The sequence below is a fragment of the Oncorhynchus clarkii genome, chromosome 21, assembly GCF_045791955.1.
Source record: "Oncorhynchus clarkii lewisi isolate Uvic-CL-2024 chromosome 21, UVic_Ocla_1.0, whole genome shotgun sequence".
Lineage (NCBI taxonomy): Eukaryota > Metazoa > Chordata > Actinopteri > Salmoniformes > Salmonidae > Oncorhynchus > Oncorhynchus clarkii.
The window spans coordinates 3,935,672-3,955,671 of NC_092167.1; the positions used below are offsets into that span (position 1 = coordinate 3,935,672).

At 45.0% G+C, this 20,000-nt stretch overlaps 1 protein-coding gene across 1 annotated transcript in view; it reads left to right on the forward strand.

Annotated features, from left to right (window-relative positions):
- Nucleotides 1-20,000, forward strand: part of LOC139379564 (proline-rich protein 5-like) — a 36,332-nt gene that overhangs the window by 10,600 nt on the left and 5,732 nt on the right. The window contains exons 2-5 of the mRNA XM_071122380.1: nt 7,680-7,793; nt 9,817-9,897; nt 18,050-18,098; nt 19,863-19,920. Of these exons, the coding sequence (XP_070978481.1) occupies nt 7,680-7,793; nt 9,817-9,897; nt 18,050-18,098; nt 19,863-19,920 (302 nt within the window). The remainder of the gene's footprint in view (nt 1-7,679; nt 7,794-9,816; nt 9,898-18,049; nt 18,099-19,862; nt 19,921-20,000) is intronic.

Genomic DNA, 20,000 nt, shown 5'->3' on the forward strand with positions numbered 1-20,000 from the left:
TCTGAGGGAAATATGTCTCTCTAATATGGTCATACATTTGGCAGGAGGTTAGGAAGTGCAGCTCAGTTTCCACCTCATTTTGTAGGCAGTGAGCACATAGTCTGTCTTCTCTTGAGAGCCAGGTCTGCCTATGGCGGCCTTTCTCAATAGCAAGGCTATGCTCACTGAGTCTGTACATAGTCAAAGCTGTCCTTAATTTTGGGCCAGTCACAGTGGTCAGGTATTCTGCCAAGTAGCATTCCAGCTTGCTCTGTTTTTTGGTAAATTCTTTCCAATGTGTCAAGTAATTTATCTTTTTGTTTTCTCAGGATTTAGTTGGGTCTTCTGTCTCTCTGTGTCTCTCTCTTTCTGTCTCTCTGTGTCTCTCTCTTTCTCCCTCCCTCTCTCTGTGTCTCTCTCTTTCTCCGTCTTGTCCCTCTCTCTCTTTCTCCACCTTCTCTCTGTGTCTCTCTCTTTCTCCACCTTCTCTCTGTGTCTCTCTTTCTCCGTCTTGTCCCTCTCTCTCTTTCTCCACCATCTCTCTGTGTCTCTCTCTTTCTGTCTCTCTGTGTCTCTCTCTTTCTGCACCTTCTCTCGGTGTCTCTCTCTTTCTGCACCATCTCTCTGTGTCTCTCTCTTTCTCCACCATCTCTCTGTGTCTCTCTCTTTCTGTCTCTCTGTGTCTCTCTCTTTCTGCACCTTCTCTCTGTGTCTCTCTCTTTTTCCACCATCTCTCTGTCTCTCTCTTTCTGCACCATCTCTCTGTGTCTCTCTCTTTCTGTCTCTCTGTGTCTCTCTCTTTCTCCACCATCTCTCTGTCTCTCTCTTTCTGACTCTCTGTGTCTCTCTCTTTCTCCACCATCTCTCTGTGTCTCTCTCCTTCTCCGTCTTGACCCTCTCTCTGTGTCTCTCTCGCTCCCTATATCTTTCTGTCTACTCTCGCCCTCTCTTTCTCCCTCCCTCTCTCTGGGGGAAGTTTCCGGGACAAATAAGAACTTCATAAATGTCAGATGTTAATGTTTGAAGGCTGAAGGGCCTGTAACTATGTCAGGTGTGTCCCTGTATAGCTGGTGTGTAGACAGCAGTGAGTTTTTACCCAGCACCACTAAATCACATTACAGAGAATGTGTTGAGTCAGGGATACTTCGTTAGCTTCTCAACTGCCTTTATATTAAACATAACAACTGAGGTGTGTGTGTGTGTGTGCATGCGTGTGTGTGTGTGTGTGTGGGCTAGATGCTAAGCATGCTGGGAGCTCTTTGAGGGTGCTCAGGGCTTTTTCCATTGACCCTCCTCTCCTCCTCACCAGGGTCCCGTTCACCAACAGGATATGTTCTCAAACAGGAAATGAAAATGAGTGTCCTTACATAGAAGTACAGGTTAAAGTGTTGCTACAGTTGCTTCTCTCACCCTGCACTGTTTATGACGACACTACAAGGCTATTTTTCTTCTATATAACTGACCCCGCATCTGTGAAACCTGTAGCATGTGGATACATTATTAACAAAACGTACGGTAGCCTGCTACCTCCTGTCAAAAAAAAAGTCCAAATATTATCTCCTGTTTTGTACACGAGAGACGCAACCCATCTAGGCCGGTGTCGCCAGGGCTCAGTTCTCCTCGGACTAGAACAGTCTAGAGTTTCAGACGGAAAGGGTCCAACATTCCTGAGTTTCAGACGGAAAGGGTCCAACATTCCTGAGTTTCAGACGGAAAGGGTCCAACATTCCTGAGTTTCAGACGGAAAGGGTCCAACATTCCTGAGTTTCAGACGGAAAGGGTCCAACATTCCTGAGTTTCAGACGGAAAGGGTCCAATATTCCTGAGTTTCAGACGGAAAGGGTCTAACATTCCTGAGTTTCAGACTGAAAGGGTCCAACATTCCTGAGTTTCAGACGGAAAGGGTCCAACATACCTGAGTTTCAGACGGAAAGGGTCCAACATTCCTGAGTTTCAGACGGAAAGGGTCCAACATTCCTGAGTTTCAGACGGAAAGGGTCCAACATTCCTGAGTTTCAGACGGAAAGGGTCCAACATTCCTGAGTTTCAGACGGAAAGGGTCCAACATTCCTGAGTTTCAGACAGAAAGGGTCCAACATTCCTGAGTTTCAGACGGAAAGGGTCCAACATTCCTGAGTTTCAGACGGAAAGGGTCCAACATTCCTGAGTTTCAGACGGAAAGGGTCCAACATTCCTGAGTTTCAGACGGAAAGGGTCCAACATTCCTGAGTTTCCCACTGTCTGTATGTCTGCTCTGAGGAGATCATTAATAACCTCTTGAAGCTAGGGGGCACTATTTTTATGTTTGGAAAAATAACGTTCCCAAAGTAAACGGCCTAATTCTCAGGACCAGATGCTAGAATATGCATATAATTGACAGATTAGGATAGAAAAAACTCTAAAAGTTTCCAAAACTGTCAAAATATTGTCTGTGAGTATAACAGAACTGATATTGCAGGCGAAACCCTGAGATAAATCAAACCATGAAATGGCTTCTATTTTGAAAACTCCATGTTCCATAGCCTCCCATTGCTCCATTTAAAGGGATATCAACCAGATTCATTTCCCTATAGCTTCCTCAAGGTGTCAACAGTCTTCAGACATAGTTTCAGGCTTTTATTTTGAAAAATGAGCCAGAACAATAACATCGCGTCAACTGGTCACATGAGTTTTGCTCACGCAACAGAGTTTGGATAGGTATTGCTTTTCCCTCTCCTACTGTGAAAGACATTTGCGGTTGATATTTTATCAATTATATGTTTTTTTTAAAACCTGAGGATTGATTATAAAAAACGTTTGACATGTTTCTGTGGACATTATTGATATTATTTGGAATTTGTCTGCGTTGTCGTGACCGCTCTTTCCTCTGGATTTCTGAACATAACGCGCCAAACAAACGGAGGTATTTTGGATATAAAAATAATCTTTATGGAACAAAATGAACATTTGTTGTGTAACTGGGAGTCTCGTGAGTGAAAACATCCGAAGATCATCAAAGGTAAACGATTAATTTGATTGCTTTTCTGATTTTCGTGACCAAGCTACCTGATGCTAAGTGTACTTAATGTTTTGTTATGCGATCGATAAACTTACACAAACGCTTGGATTGATTTCGCTGTAAAGCATCATTTCAAGATCTGAGACGACAGGTGGATTAACAAAACGCTAAACTGTGTTTTGCAATATTGCATTTGTGATTTCATGAATATGAATATTTTTTGTAATATTATTTGACTGAGGCGCCATGCTATTCAGCGGTTGCTGATGACAATTATCCCGCTTAAGGGATGGGTAGCGTCAAGAATTAACATTACCAGCCTCCAAGACACACACACACACACACACACACACACACACACACACACAGACACACAGACACACAGACACACTGCTACTAGTGTTTCCCTGTGGGACAGACCTGGCATCACTGTGAACTTCTATCGTACATTTAGTTCTATATTACGTAGGCCAACTGCTTTTGAATACATTTAACTGTTGTTGTTGGATGGGGAGAGATGTGATTTTAATATGCCCTAGTGTTTTACCTTGCATAGTGACACAGAACAGAAAAGAACATTGAGTAGAGTACAATTTACAATATTGAACTCTCTGAATATCTTCGTCTTTGTACAATCCCCTGAAACAGTATGTTGTCTATAGACCCTGAAACATTCTACAGTATGTTGTCTATAGACCCTGAAACATTCTACAGTATGTTGTCTATAGACCCTGAAACATTCTACAGTATGTTGTTTATATACCCTGAAACATTCTACAGTATGTTGTCTATAGACCCTGAAACATTCTACAGTATGTTGTCTATAGACCCTGAAACATTCTACAGTATGTTGTCTATATACCCTGAAACATTCTACAGTATGTTGTCTATAGACCCTGAAACATTCTACAGTATGTTGTCTATGAATCCTGAAACATTCTACAGTATGTTGTCTATAGATCCTGAAACATTCTACTATAGACCCTGAGACATTCTACAGTATGTTGTCTATAGACCCTGAAACATTCTACAGTATGTTGTCTATATACCCTGAAACATTCTACAGTATGTTGTCTATAGACCCTGAAACATTCTACAGTATGTTGTCTATAGACCCTGAAACATTCTACAGTATGTTGTCTATAGACCCTGAAACATTCTACAGTATGTTGTCTATAGACCCTGAAACATTCTACAGTATGTTGTCTGAAGACCCTGAAACATTCTCAGTATGTTGCCTATATACCCTGAAACATTCTACAGTATGTTGTCTATGAATCCTGAAACATTCTACAGTATGTTGTCTATAGACCCTGAGACATTCTACAGTATGTTGTCTATATACCCTGAAACATTCTACAGTATGTTGTCTGAAGACCCTGAAACATTCTACAGTATGTTGTCTATATACCCTGAAACATTCTACAGTATGTTGTCTATATACCCTGAAACATTCTACAGTATGTTGTCTGAAGATCCTGAGACATTCTACAGTATGTTGTCTATAAACCCTGAAACATTCTAATATAGACCCTGAAACATTCTACAGTATGTTGTCTATAGACCCTGAAACATTCTACAGTATGTTGTCTATAGACCCTGAAACATTCTACAGTATGTTGTCTATAGACCCTGAAACATTCTACAGTATGTTGTCTATATACCCTGAAACATTCTACAGTATGTTGTCTATAGACCCTGAAACATTCTACAGTATGTTGTCTATATACCCTGAAACATTCTACAGTATGTTGTCTATAGACCCTGAGACATTCTACAGTCTCTCTCTATCTATCTATCTATCTATCTATCTATCTATCTATCTATCTATCTATCTATCTATCTATCTCTCTGTCTCTCTGTCTCTCTGTCTCTCTGTCTCTCTGTCTCTCTGTCTCTCTCTCTCTCTTTAAGCTGCAGTGTGGGTTTTAATAGAGGAGAGTAGTGAAATATGCTGCTGTGTAGTTAAGGTAATGTATTGAGCTTGTGGCACAAACAAAACAAGACACACACACACTTCTCCTGAACACAGAGGGAGAGTAAATATGCTTGTCACCTTTAAAACGTCAGGCTGGGCTGAATAGATCCTTTGTATATCGTTAGCTGGTACTCACTGGCCCTCACAGGGCTTAGTTTGGCTGGTGCAGTCTGGAGGAGAGGGGAGAGAGAAGGAGGGGAGGGGAGAGGAGGAGGGGAGAGGAGGGGGGGATATAGAGGAGGAGGGAAGAGAGGAGGGGAGGAGGGAGAAAGAAGGAGGTGAGAGGAGGAGGGGAGGAGAGGAGGAGGGGTGGCGAGGGGAGAGGAGTGGGAGGGGATAGAGAGGAGGAGGGGAGAGAGGAGGAGGAGAGGAGGAGGAGAGGAGGAGGGGAGAGAGGAGGTGAGAGGAGGGGGAGGAGGTGAGAGGAGGGGGAGGGGAGATTGAAGGAGTGAGAGGAGGGGGAGGGGATAGAGAGGGGGAGGAGGGGAGAGGAGGAGGAGGAGAAAGTAGAGGAGGGGGGAGTGTGAAACTTAACCCTGTCCTGTCTGGATGGCTGTAGTTTGTCTTCACCTCTGTCCTACATCAATGCTGCATCATGGAGTGGGGATACTATGTACCAATCTATTTACTGGAGTAAGTGCTGTTTCTAGTGATTATCTTCTAGTTGTTCCTGTTAGATTTACACAGTCTTGTGGTCTATTGATTGATGGGTTTATGACTGTAGGCTTTTGAGGGACTTTAAAACTCCGTGACACCAGTTCATTCACAGTATAAGTATCAACTTGTGTTACAGTCAGTTACTCAGCAGTTGGTCAGTAGTGTACAGTCAGTCACTCAGTAGTTGGTCAGTAGTGTACAGTCAGTCACTCAGTAGTTGGTCAGTAGTGTACAGTCAGTCACTCAGTAGTTGGTCAGTAGTGTACAGTCAGTCACTCAGTAGTTGGTCAGTAGTGCACAGTCAGTCACTCAGTAGTTGGTCAGTAGTGTACAGTCAGTCACTCAGTAGTTGGTCAGTAGTGTACAGTCATCCCACTCTGGGCTGTGAAGTCTTGCCATTTGTGGTTGTCGCCATTGTTCCTGCCTGTTGGGGCAGTGAGAGGAGGAGACCTCTCTAACACAGAGGAACAGGGCAGTGAGAGGAGGAGACCTCTCTAACACAGAGGACCAGGGCAGTGAGAGGAGGAGGCCTCTAACACAGAGGACCAGAGCAGTGACAGGAGGAGACCTCTAACACATAGGAACAGGGCAGTGAGAGGAGGAGACCTCTCTAACACAGAGGAACAGGGCAGTGAGAGGAGGAGACCTCTCTAACACAGAGGAACAGGGCAGTGAGAGGAGGAGACCTCTCTAACACAGAGGAACAGGGCAGTGAGAGGAGGAGACCTCTCTAACACAGAGGACCAGGGCAGTGAGAGGAGGAGACCTCTCTTAAACACAGAGGAACAGGGTAGTGAGAGGAGGAGACCTCTAACACAGAGGACCAGGGCAGTGAGAGGAGGAGACCTCTAACACAGAGGACCAGGGCAGTGAGAGGAGGAGACCTCTAACACAGAGGACCAGGGCAGTGAGAGGAGGAGACCTCTCTAACACAGAGGAACAGGGCAGTGAGAGGAGGAGACCTCTAACACAGAGGAACAGGACAGTGAGAGGAGGAGACCTCTAACACAGAGGAACAGGGCAGTGAGAGGAGGAGACCTCTCTAACACAGATGAACAGGGTAGTGAGACGAGGAGACCTCTAACACAGAGGAACAGGACAGTGAGACGAGGAGACCTCTCTAACACAGAGGAACAGGACAGTGAGAGGAGGAGACCTCTAACACGGAGGAACAGGGTAGTGAGAGGAGGAGACCTCTAACACAGAGGTGCTTTGAGAGGAGGAGACCTCTAACACAGAGGTGCTTTGAGAGGAGGAGACCTCTAACACAGAGGTGCTTTGAGAGGAGGGGAAACAGACAAAGGTTAAGGAGAGTTTCCTGTCCCCTCTAGTTAGCTAATGTGTATGTTATAGACAGATGTGTGTGTGTGTGTGTGTGTGTGTGTGTGTGTGTGTGTGTGTGTGTGTGTGTGGTGTGAAAAGAGCTGATTTTAATTGGAAAGAGGAAGTGTGTGTGTGTGTGTGTGTGTGTGATTACAACATGTCTATATGTATGAGACAGAGAGAGGAACAGAAACAGAGGAGGGATATTCACAGCAGCAGGAGAGAGGAGTTGGTTTGTCTACAAAACACTATAATAACCAGCAGGGTCACACGGCAACTCCCTGCCAATCAGAGACTGACTGCCTCCCTGCCAATCAGAGACTGACTGCCTCCCTGCCAATCAGAGACAGACTGCCTCCCTGCCAATCAGAGACAGACTGCCTCCCTGCCAATCAGAGACAGACTGCCTCCCTGCCCGAAGAGCAGTGCAGAGAGAGAGGGAGGAGAGGGAGGAGGAGAGAGAGATGTAAGGAGTGTGGGGGTATACTGCATCTTGCTGGAGGGACACCTCCTCTCTCTCTCTCTCTCTCTCTCTCTCTCTCTCTCTATTGCGTGCAACTTCTCTCTCTCTCTTCCCCCTGCCTTATCTCTCTTCCTCTCCCTCTCTCTCTATCTCTCTCTCTCTGTAAGCGTAGTTCTTCCTGCAGTCTGAGCCTGAGAGCACTGAGCTCTCTCTCTCTCTCTCTCTCTCTCTCTCTCTGTGTGTGTGTTGAGTTGTGTTCTGACCATGAGGACTCTCCATAGGTTGAAGTTGATGAGTTCCCCCAGCCTCAGTGACCTGGGGAAGAGTGACAAGGCAGCGTTGGAGGAGAGAGGGACACAGCAGAGAAAAGCTGGGGCTAACGCCACCTGGAACAGGTACTGTAGTCGAGACTCTCTGTGTGTGTGTGTGTGTGTGTGTGTGTGTGTGTGTGTGTGTGTGTGTGTGTGTGTGTGTGTGTGTGTGTGTGTGTGTGTGTGTGTCACCCTGCTTTGTGTCAGTCAGTGAACAGGAGGTACTGAACTTACTCCTTCCTTGTTGTGAAACTGCACTGACCGTTAGAAAGGACAGAGATGTGGTCGTCTCTGTCTATGTCCCTGTCCTCTGAGATCGACACAGCTCTGTCTATGTCCTGTACTCTGAGATCTACACAGCTCTATCTATGTCCCTGTCCTCTGAGATCTACACAGCTCTATCTATGTCCCTGTCCTGTACTCTGAGATCTACACAGCTCTGTCTATGTCCCTGTCCTGTACTCTGAGATCTACACAGCTCTGTCTATGTCCCTGTCCTGTACTCTGAGATCTACACAGCTCTGTCTATGTCCCTGTCCTCTGAGATCTACACAGCTCTGTCCCTGTCCTGTACTCTGGGATCTACACAGCTCTGTCTATGTCCCCGTCCTGTCCTCTGGGATCTACACGTCTCTCTGGGATTTCCTTGAGAATGTCACACTGAATAAGCATTACTATAAGCATTACTATTCCTAGTCTCATGAAGCCGCTTCCCAAATCAGAAAGGTCATTCATTCCTCAGTGACTTACAGACTGTGTTGCAGACCTGGGATCAGTGTGCTTCGTGATGACCTCTATATAACTGAGCAGAGAACTCTGAATAACTAACAAGACTTCTACTAGTCACGTCAGATATACTAGCACGTTTACAGCACGTGCTGTAATCCCCACTGCTTCTTGACACAATGCCCATCGAACCCAACCAAGCCGCACCAATGTGTCGGAGGAAACACAGTGCACCTGGTGACCTGGTCAGCGTGCACTGCGCCCGGCCCGCCACAAGTGTCGCGATGAGACAAGGTTAGGGCCAAACCCTCCCTAACCCGGACGACGCTGGGCCAACTGTGCGCCGCCCCATGGGCTTCCCGGTCGCGGCCCGGCTGCGACAGAGCCTGGGTTCAAACCCAGAATCTCTAGTGGCACAGCCAGCACTGCGATGCAGTGCCTTAGACCACTGCGCCACTCAGGAGGCCTAGGTTATGGAAATGTTAGTTAATTTAATGTCATTATGTGTCAACCCCCAGCACCATCACTAGACAGTATTGAGTTCATGGTTATGATGCTGTGGTTAATGAATACATGAGCATTGACTAAGGGTAGCGAACACTAGATTGAAGGATGGATGGATGGATGGATGGATGGCTGTGTGGATGGATGGATGGCTGTGTGGATGGATGGATGGATGAATGGTTGGATGGATGGATGTCTGGATGGATGGCTATGTAGATGGATGGATGGATGGATAGACAGATGGATGGATGGATGGATGGATGTCTGGATGGATGGCTATGTAGATGGATGGATGGATGGATAGACAGATGGATGGATGTCTGGATGGATGGATGGCTATGTAGATGGATGGATGGATGGATGGCTATGTAGATGGATGGATGTCTGGATGGATGGCTATGTAGATGGATGGATGGATGGATGGATGGTTGTGTGAATGGATGGATGGCTGTGTGGATGGATGGATGGATGGATGGCTGTGTGGATGGATGGATGGCTAGATGGATGATGGATGGCTGTGTGGATGGATGGATGGATGTCTGTGTGGATGGATGGATGGCTGTGTGGATGGATGGATGGCTGAATGGTTGGATGGATGGATGGCCGTGTGGATGAATGGATGGATGGATGGATGGCTGTGGGTATGTGAAACTACTGTGTGAGTGATAATTGGACTGTACGTTCTGATCATCTCTCTATTGTTTGTTTGTTTGCTGCAGCTGCTTTCTTCCCTGCTGTACTCTAACACTGTCCCCCGTTGTGTGTGTGTGTGTGTGTGTGTGTGTGTGTGTGTGTGTGTGTGTGTGTGTGTGTGTGTGTGTGTGTGTGTGTGTGTGTGTGTGTGTGTGTGTGTGTGTGTGTGTGTGTGTTCCTGCAGCATCCACAATGCGGTGATAGCTGTGTTCCAGAGGAAAGACCTGGGAGAGAATGACCTCTACATCCTCAATGAGGGAGTCAGGTGACATACTGTATAACCTCTGACCTCTACCTATACACTTCTATTGCTCTCTCCCTCTCTCTCTCTGTTTCTTTCTCTCTCTGTTTCTCGCTCTCTGTTTCTCTCTTTGTTTCTCGCTCTCTGTTTCTCTCTTTGTTTCTCGCTCTCTGTTTCTCACTCTGTTTCTCGCTCTCTGTTTCTCTCTGTTTCTCCCTCTGTTTCTCTCTCTGTTTCTCTGTTTCTCTCTCTCTGTTTCTCTCTCTCTGTTTCTCTCTCTCTGTTTCTCTCTCTCTCTCTCTGTTTCTCTCTCTGTTTCTCTCTTTGTTTCTCTCTCTCTCTGTTTCTCTCTCTCTGTTTCTCTCTCTGTTTCTCTGTTTCTCTCTCTGTTTCTCTCTTTCTCTGTTTCTCTCTCTCTCTGTTTCTCTCTCTCTCTGTTTCTCTCTCTCTCTCTGTTTCTCTCTCTGTTTCTCTCTCTCTCTGTTTCTCTCTCTCTCTGTTTCTCTCTCTCTGTTTATCTCTCTCTGTTTCTCTCTCTTTGTTTCTCTCTCTGTTTCTCTCTCTGTTTCTCTCTCTGTTTCTCTCTCTGTTTCTCTCTCTCTGTTTCTCTCTCTCTCTGTTTCTCTCTCTGTTTCTCTCTCTCTCTTTCTCTGTTTCTCTCTCTGTTTCTCTCTTTCTCTGTTTCTCTCTCTCTCTGTTTCTCTCTCTCTCTGTTTCTCTCTCTGTTTCTCTCTCTCTCTGTTTCTCTCTCTCTCTGTTTCTCTCTCTCTCTGTTTCTCTCTCTCTGTTTCTCTCTCTGTTTCTCTCTCTTTGTTTCTCTCTCTGTTTCTCTCTTTGTTTCTCGCTCTCTGTTTCTCTCTCTGTTTCTCTCTCTCTGTTTCTCTCTCTGTTTCTCTCTCTGTTTTTCTCTCTGTTTCTCTCTCTGTGTTTCTCTCTCTGTTTCTCTCTCTCTGTTTCTCTGTTTCTCTCTCTCTCTGTTTCTCTCTTTGTTTCTCTCTTTGTTTCTCTATCTGTTTCTCTCTCTCTGTTTCTCTCTCTCTGTTTCTCTCTCTCTGTTTCTCTCTCTTTGTTTCTCTCTCTTTGTTTCTCTCTCTGTTTCTCTCTCTCTGTTTCTCTCTCTGTTTCTCTCTCTGTTTCTCTCTCTCTGTTTCTCTCTCTCTCTGTTTCTCGCTCTCTGTTTCTCTCTCTGTTTCTCTCTCTCTGTTTCTCTCTCTCTGTTTCTCTCTCTCTGTTTCTCTCTCTCTGTTTCTCTCTCTGTTTCTCTCTCTCTGTTTCTCTCTTTGTGTCTCTCTCTCTGTTTCTCTCTCTCTGTTTCTCTCTCTGTTTCTCTCTCTCTGTTTCTCTCTCTGTTTCTCTCTCTGTGTTTCTCTCTCTGTTTCTCTCTCTCTCTGTTTCTCGCTCTCTGTTTCTCTCTCTGTTTCTCTCTCTCTGTTTCTCTCTCTGTTTCTCTCTCTGTTTCTCTCTCTCTGTTTCTCTCTCTGTTTCTCTCTCTCTGTTTCTCTCTTTGTGTCTCTCTCTCTGTTTCTCTCTCTCTGTTTCTCTCTTTGTTTCTCACTCTCTGTTTCTCTCTCTGCCTCTGCCAGTCACACACTTTCTCATCTCTCCTCACAACTCTAATAACCACAGCTGTAAGAATGACCCTGCTGTTAGTAAAACAACACAGTAGACAGAGTTTCACCTGTTTCACCTTCCTGGTAAACACAGTAGAAATGACCAGAAAGTGAGATCTGTGAAGAGCATATTGAATAGGGTATTTCAAATGGTTTGACTTGGTGGTGGTGCTAACTAGTGTTATCTTTATATATGCATGAGCAGCTCTTTGTACATCAGGCTCAGAGGATTCATTTTAACAGGCCAAAGCATTCTGCCTGGTTTTAACTGTAAATTTATATTGACTGGCCTTCCGTTTTGAGGTTGAAGGTGTAAATGTGAGAATGTGTTGCCAGGGTGGAATGGAAAAACGATATGTCTGTTATACAGTCATACACCCACTCCCCACACATGCACACAATAACAAGGCAAACCCACAAACACAAATGGCTGGTGTTCATAGAACCTGCCTGGTGTTTCAGTGCTCAGTAGAACTGCCACTCAGTGACATGTAGTGGGCTGTTTTTAACCCATTAGAACATGTTCCTAATGGTGGAATCGTTGAGTAAAATGTCGACACATTCACACACAACTCTGTGCTTGAAGAAGTCAAGTTGGTAAGACTCTCTCTCTCTCTCTCTCTCTCTCTCTCTCTCTCTCTCTCTCTCTCTCTCTCTCTCTCTCTCTCTCTCTCTCTCTCTCTCTCTCTCTCTCTCTCTCTCTCTCTCTCTCTCTCTCTCTCTCTCTCTCTCTCTCTCTCTCTCTCTCTCTCTCTCTCTCTCTCTCTCTCTCTCTCTCTCTCTCTCTCTCTCTCTCTCTCTCTCTCATACAGTGCATTCAGGAAAATATTCAGAAACCTTGAATTTTTCCAGACTTTGTTACATTACAGCCTTATTCTAAAATGGATTAAATAAACATTAGCCCATAATGAAAAATAATTAATAAAAAATAAAAAAACAGATACCAAATGTATTTACATAAGTATTCAGACCCTTTGCTCTGAGACTCTAAATGTAGCTCAGGTGCATCCTGTTCCCATTGATCTTCCTTGAGATGTTTCTACAACTTTATTGAGTCCACCAGTGTTAAATTCAATTGATTGGACATGATTTGGAAAGGCACACACCTATCTATATAAGGTCTCACAGATGTCAGAGCAAAAACCAAGCCATGAGGTTGAAGGAATTGTCCATAGAGCTCAGAGACGGGATTGTGTCGAGGCACAGATCTGGGGAAGGGTACCAAAACATTTCTGCAGCGTTGAAGCTCCCCAAGAACACAATGGCCTCCATCATTCTCCCCCAAGACTCTCCCACTTCCTAGAGCTGGCCATCCTGCCAAAGTGAGCAGTCGGGGGAGAAGGCCCTTGGTCAGGGAGGTGACCAAGTCCCGATGGTCACACTGAAAGAGCTCCAGAGTTCCTCTGTGGAGATGGGAGAACCTTCCAGAAGGACAACCATCTCTGCAGGACTCCAACCATCTCTGCAGGACACCAATCAGGCCTTTATGGTAGAGTGGCCAGACGGAAGCCACTCCTCAGTAGAAGGCACAGGCAGGCCCACTTGGGGTTTGTCAAAAGGCACCTAAAGACTCTCAGACCATTTGAAGCAAGATTCTCTGGTCTGATGAACCCAAGAGTGAACTCTTTGGCCTGAATGCCAAGCATCACGTCTGGAGGAAACCTGGCACCATCCCTTCGGTGAAGCATGGTGGTGGCAGCATTATGTTGTGGGAATGTTTTTCAGCGGCAGGGGACAGGGAGACTAGTCAGGATTGACGGAAAGATGAACGGAGCAAAGTACAGAGAGATCCTTGATGAAAACCTGCCCCAGATCGCTAAGGACCTCAGACTGGGGACAAGGTTCACCTTCCAACAGGACAACGACCCTAAGCACACAGCCAAGACAACACAGGAGTTGATTTGGGACAAGTCGCTGAATATCCATGAGAGGCCTTGAACCCGATCTAACATCTCTGGAGAGACCTGAAAATATCTGTGCAACGATGCTTCCGATCCAACCTGACAGAGCTTGAGAGAATCTGCAGAGAAAAATGGGAGAAACTTCCCAAATACTGGTGTGCCAAGCTTGAAGTGTCATACCCAAGACGTTTTGAGGTTGTAATCGCTGCCACAGGTGCTTCAACAAAGTACTGAGTAAAGGGTCTGAATTCTTATGTAAATGCGATACTTCTGTTTTTTTCTGTAGGTCTGGACGAGTCCAGGGCTGACATCCTAGTCTTTCTGTAGGTCTGGACGAGTCCAGGGCTGACATCCTAGTCTTTCTGTAGGTCTGGACAAGTCCAGGGCTGACATCCTAGTCTTTCTGTAGGTCTGGACAAGTCCAGGGCTGACATCCTAGTCTTTCTCTAGGTCTGGACGAGTCCAGGGCTGACATCCTAGTCTTTCTGTAGGTCTGGACGAGTCCAGGGCTGACATCCTAGTCTTTCTGTAGGTCTGGACAAGTCCAGGGCTGACATCCTAGTCTTTCTGTAGATCTGGACGAGTCCAGGGCTGACATCCTAGTCTTTCTGTAGGTCTGGACGAGTCCAGGGCTGACATCCTAGTCTTTCTGTAGGTCTGGACAAGTCCAGGGCTGACATCCTAGTCTTTCTGTAGGTCTGGACGAGTCCAGGGCTGACATCCTAGTCTTTCTGTAGGTCTGGACGAGTCCAGGGCTGACATCCTAGTCTTTCTGTAGGTCTGGACGAGTCCAGGGCTGACATCCTAGTCTTTCTGTAGGTCTGGACGAGTCCAGGGCTGACATCCTAGTCTTTCTGTAGGTCTGGACGAGTCCAGGGCTGACATCCTAGTCTGGGGTGAGAGGGCCTTTGCAGGGCTACTCTGTCTGTCTGTCTGTCTGTCTGTCTGTCTGTCTGTCAAAGAGCCTCAAACCATGTTAGTATGTTACTTGACATTTGGGCTGTTACCCACCCCATTCCCCCCATAGACATGTTCAAACATACTGACAAGCATAAAACAGTCAAACAGGCACGTAAGCACACACGCATGCATTGCAAACACACACACACCCTTTACATTCACCCTGATGCGCGTGTAAGAGGTTGTTCCTTGCATTAGACATAGCCCAGGGTTATGGTTGGACTTCAGACTATAATGCCATGATGTTGTAAATTCACCATAGTCTTATTACACATGACTCTCTGCTTCAACATAATGAGGCTGTTTCCATTGCATGGCTTATTTCTTATCAGGCCCAATCCTGTAGAGCGCTGTGTGTGTGTGTGTGTGTGCGTGCGTGCGTGCGTGCGTGCGTGTATGTGTGTGTGTATGTATGTATTGGACACCACAATCTACAGACTTAATAAAACGTGATGGCTTGGGGACATGATGTCAGCCCTGCCGATTACTGGAGTATAAATGATTCAACTCAACAACATCTGACATTCTACTGTTTCCAGGATACGTACCACAGTGCTACAGTACTTAGACAGGCTTGTAATGGTGTGGACACAGCTCTCTCATTTCCTGAATCTGGAGCTACCTGACCGAACACAGTAACACACACAGCTCTCTCATTTCCTGAATCTGGAGCTACCTGACCGAACACAGTAACACACACAGCTCTCTCATTTCCTGAATCTGGAGCTACCTGACCGAACACAGTAACACACACAGCTCTCTCATTTCCTGAATCTGGAGCTACCTGACCGAACACAGTAACACACACAGCTCTCTCATTTCCTGAATCTGGAGCTACCTGATCGAACACAGTAACACACACAGCCTGCTGTTTGACAGGTAGAACAAAGGGCAGCTTGGTTCTTTGACAAAGATCGTTGTCATCATGGCCAATTATCCCAATGATTTATAGTGTAGAAACTGATTCAATGTGTTGCATTTCAACTGCTGTTTAATCGTGACTCTATACCCTGTCCTCCAGTCAGCTGAGTAACTAGGCTGTTGGACATGACTCTATACCCTGTCTTCCAGTCAGCTGAGTACCTAGGCTGTTGGACATGACTCTATACCCTGTCTTCCAGTCAGCTGAGTAACTAGGCTGTTGGACATGACTCTATACCCTGTCTTCCAGTCAGCTGAGTACCTAGGCTGTTGGACATGACTCTATACCCTGTCTTCCAGTCAGCTGAGTAACTAGGCTGTTGGACATTACTCTATACCCTGTCTTCTAGTCAGCTGAGTAACTAGGCTGTTGGACATGACTCTATACCCTGTCTTCCAGTCAGCTGAGTAACTAGGCTGTTGGACATGACTCTATACCCTGTCTTCCAGTCAGCTGAGTAACTAGGCTGTTGGACATGACTCTATACCCTGTCTTCCAGTCAGCTGAGTCACTAGGCTGTTGGACATGACTCTATACCCTGTCTTCCAGTCAGATTATAAACTCTGTCAGTCCGTTGCTGCTGTACCAGACATGATGGGTAATTTCCTGTGTGGTTCTGAGGAGCCCTGTGACCTTCTCGTTGCGGGATGTGAAACAGGAAGTACCTGTCTTCCTCTCCAGTCTACCACAGGACAGTGGTGTAAAGTACTTAAGTAAAAATACTTTAGAGTACTACTTACGTCGTTTTTAGGTATCTGTACTTTACTATTTATATTTATGACAACTTTTACTTCACTACATTCCTAAAGCAAATAATGTACTTTTTACTCCTTAAATTTTCCCTGCAACCTTCCAGTTACTAGTCCAACGCTCTAACCACTAGGCTACCCTGCCGCCCCACTAGGCTACCCTGCCGCCCCACTAGGCTACCCTGCCGCCCCACTAGGCTACCCTGCCGCCCCACTAGGCTACCCTGCCGCCCCACTAGGCTACCCTGCCGCCCCACTAGGCTACCCTGCCGCCCCACTAGGCTACCCTGCCGCCCCACTAGGCTACCCTACCGCCCCACTAGGCTACCCTGCCGCCCCACTAGGCTACCCTGCCGCCCCACTAGGCTACCCTGCCGCCCCACTAGGCTACCCTACCGCCCCACTAGGCTACCCTGCCGCCCCTGGGTGAATTTCACTTTTACTTGAGTCATTTTCTATTAAGGTATCTTTACCTTTACTCCAGGATGATAATTAGGTACTTTTTCCACCACTGCCAGAGGACCTGTTTAGGAATCTACACTGAGTGTACAAAACATTAAGAACACTTCCCTAATATTGCATTGCACCCCCGTTTGCCCTCAGAACAGCATTCAATTCATTGTGGCGTGGACTCGAATAGGTGTGGAAAGCGTTCCACAGGGAGGCTGGCCCATGTTGACTCCAATGCTTCCCACAGCTGTGTCACTAGAAACTGAAGGAGTGTGACAGAAACCGGTGCTCCTGTCACCTACTACCAGACCCCGTTCAAAGGCACTTCAACCTTTTGTCTTGCCCATTCACCCTCTGAATAACACACACAATCCATGTCTCAAGGCTTAAAAATCCTCCTTTAACCCGTCTCCTCCCCTCCATCTACACGGATTGAAGTGGATTTAACAAGTGGCGTCAATAAGGGATCATATCTTTCACCTGGATTCACCTGGTCAGTCTGTGTCATGCAAAGAGCAGATGTTCTTAATGTTTTGTAAACTCAGTGTATAGAAATGCCTTGGCTTTGACCAATACCTCCTCCATTTCCCTAACTTTTAATAAGTCGGGTACCACACAGTGTTCATAGAGCAAGTAAGGTGTTGTTGTTGTCACTGGGCTGAGCGAGTGGGTTTAGGGGTGGGAAAGGGCACAGAGGAGTAACATGTGGTGGCATGAGGGTGAGAAGGGTGAGGGAAGAGAGGCAGTGAGAAGGGTGAGGAAAGAGAGGCAGTGAGAAGGGTGAGGAAAGAGAGGCAGTGAGAAGGGTGAGGGAAGAGAGAGAGGCAGTGAGAAGGGTGAGGAAAGAGAGAGAGGCAGTGAGAAGGGTGAGGGAAGAGAGAGAGAGGCAGTGAGAAGGGTGAGGAAAGAGAGAGAGGCAGTGAGAAGGGTGAGGGAAGAGAGGCAGTGAGAAGGGTGAGGGAAGAGAGGCAGTGAGAAGGGTGAGGAAAGAGAGAGAGGCAGTGAGAAGGGTGAGGAAAGAGAGGCAGTGAGAAGGGTGAGGGAAGAGAGAGAGAGGCAGTGAGAAGGGTGAGGAAAGAGAGAGAGGCAGTGAGAAGGGTGAGGGAAGAGAGAGAGGCAGTGAGAAGGGTGAGGGAAGAGAGAGAGGCAGTGAGAAGGGTGAGGAAAGAGAGAGAGGCAGTGAGAAGGGTGAGGGAAGAGAGGCAGTGAGAAGGGTGAGGGAAGAGAGGCAGTGAGAAGGGTGAGGGAAGAGAGGCAGTGAGAAGGGTGAGGAAAGAGAGAGAGGCAGTGAGAAGGGTGAGGGAAGAGAGAGAGGCAGTGAGAAGGGTGAGGGAAGAGAGAGAGGCAGTGAGAAGGGTGAGGAAAGAGAGAGAGGCAGTGAGAAGGGTGAGGGAAGAGAGGCAGTGAGAAGGGTGAGGAAAGAGAGAGAGGCAGTGAGAAGGGTGAGGGAAGAGGGAGAGGCAGTGAGAAGGGTGAGGAAGGTGTTGAAAGAGAAGGAGACAGGAACAATGTGGCATAGTGTGTGTAGCCTCTACTTCTGTGTGTCCACCCAGTTCAGAATGTTAAACTGCTGTTTTCTTCTAGGCAACTACTGAAGACGGAGCTGGGCTCTTTCTTTACTGAATACCTCCAGGTAAGAGACTGTCTCTCTGCACCGCAGCACTGATATCAACCTTACTCTGATATTACTAACATTACTCTGGTATTACTACCATTACTCTGATATTAACATTACTCTGATATTACTAACATTACTCAGATATTACTAACATGACTCTGGTATTACTAACATTACTCTGGTATTGCTAACATTACTCTGGTATTAACATTACTCTGATATTACTAACGTTACTCTGATATTACTACCATTACTCTGATATTAACATTACTCTGATATTACTAACATTACTCTGGTATTACTACCATTACTCTGATATTAACATTACTCTGATATTACTAACATTACTCTGGTATTAACATTACTCTGGTATTACTACCATTCCTCTGATATTAACATTACTCTGATAGTAACGTTGCACCAACATTACAAGTATTACTCTGATATTACTAACACTACTCTGATATTACTAACATTACTCTGATATTACTAACATTACTCTGATATTACTAACATTACTTCGATATTAACATTACTCTGATATTACTACCGTTACTCCGGTATTACTAGCATTACTCTGATACCGCTAACATTACTCTGCTATTATCAACATTACTCTGATATTACTATCGTTACTTTGATATTATTAACATTACTCTGATAGTAACATTACTCTGATATTACCATTACTCTGATATTAACATTACTCTGATATCAACATTACTATGGTATTCCTAACATTAATCTGATCGTTCTAACATTACTCTGATATTACTAACATTACTCTGATATTACTAACATTACTCTGATATTTCTAACATTACGCTGATATTACCAACATTACTCTGATATTAGCAACATTACTCTGATATTACTAACATGACTCTGATATTTCTAACATTACTCTGCTATTACTAACATTACTCTGATATTACCAACATTACTCTGATATTACCAACATTACTCTGATATTACTAACATTACTCCGGTATTAACGTTACTCTGATATTACTAACATTACTCCGGTATTACTAACATTACTCTGATATTACTAACATTACTCTGATATTACTGACATTACTCTGATATCACTGACATTACTCTGATATTACTAACATTACTCTGATATTACTAACATTGCTTCGATATTACTACCATTACTCTGATATTACTAACATTACTCTGATATTACTAACATTACTCTGATATTACTAACATTACTCCGCTATTAACATTACTCGGATATTACTAACATTGCTCCGATATTAGCATTACTCTGATATTACTAACCTTACTCTGATATTACCAGCATTACTCTGATATTACTAACATTACTCTGATATTACTAACATTACTCCGATATTAACATTACTCTGATATTACTAACATTGCTCCGATATTAGCATTACTCTGGTATTACTAACATTACTCTGATATTACTAACATTACTCCGATATTAACATTACTCTGGTATTACTAACATTACTCCGATATTAACATTACTCCGATATTACTAACATTACTCCGATATTAACATTACTCTGATATTACTAACATTACTCCGATATTAACATTACTCTGATATTACTAACATTACTCTGATGTTAACATTACTCTGCTATTAACATTACTCTGATATTACTAACATTACTCTGATATTACTAACATTACTCTGATATTACCAACATTACTCTGATATTACTAACATTACTCTTTATATATATTTTTTACCGTCCTGGTCGTAGAATGTGAATCCTTGTTTTCTTTCCTCCTCTGCAGAATCAGCTGCTGACAAAGGGAATGGTGATACTGAGGGACAAAATGCGTTTCTATGAAGGTATGAATCATATTACATTACTAATACAATAAAGATGTAGCACTACTTACTAATACAATAAAGATGTAGCACTACTTACT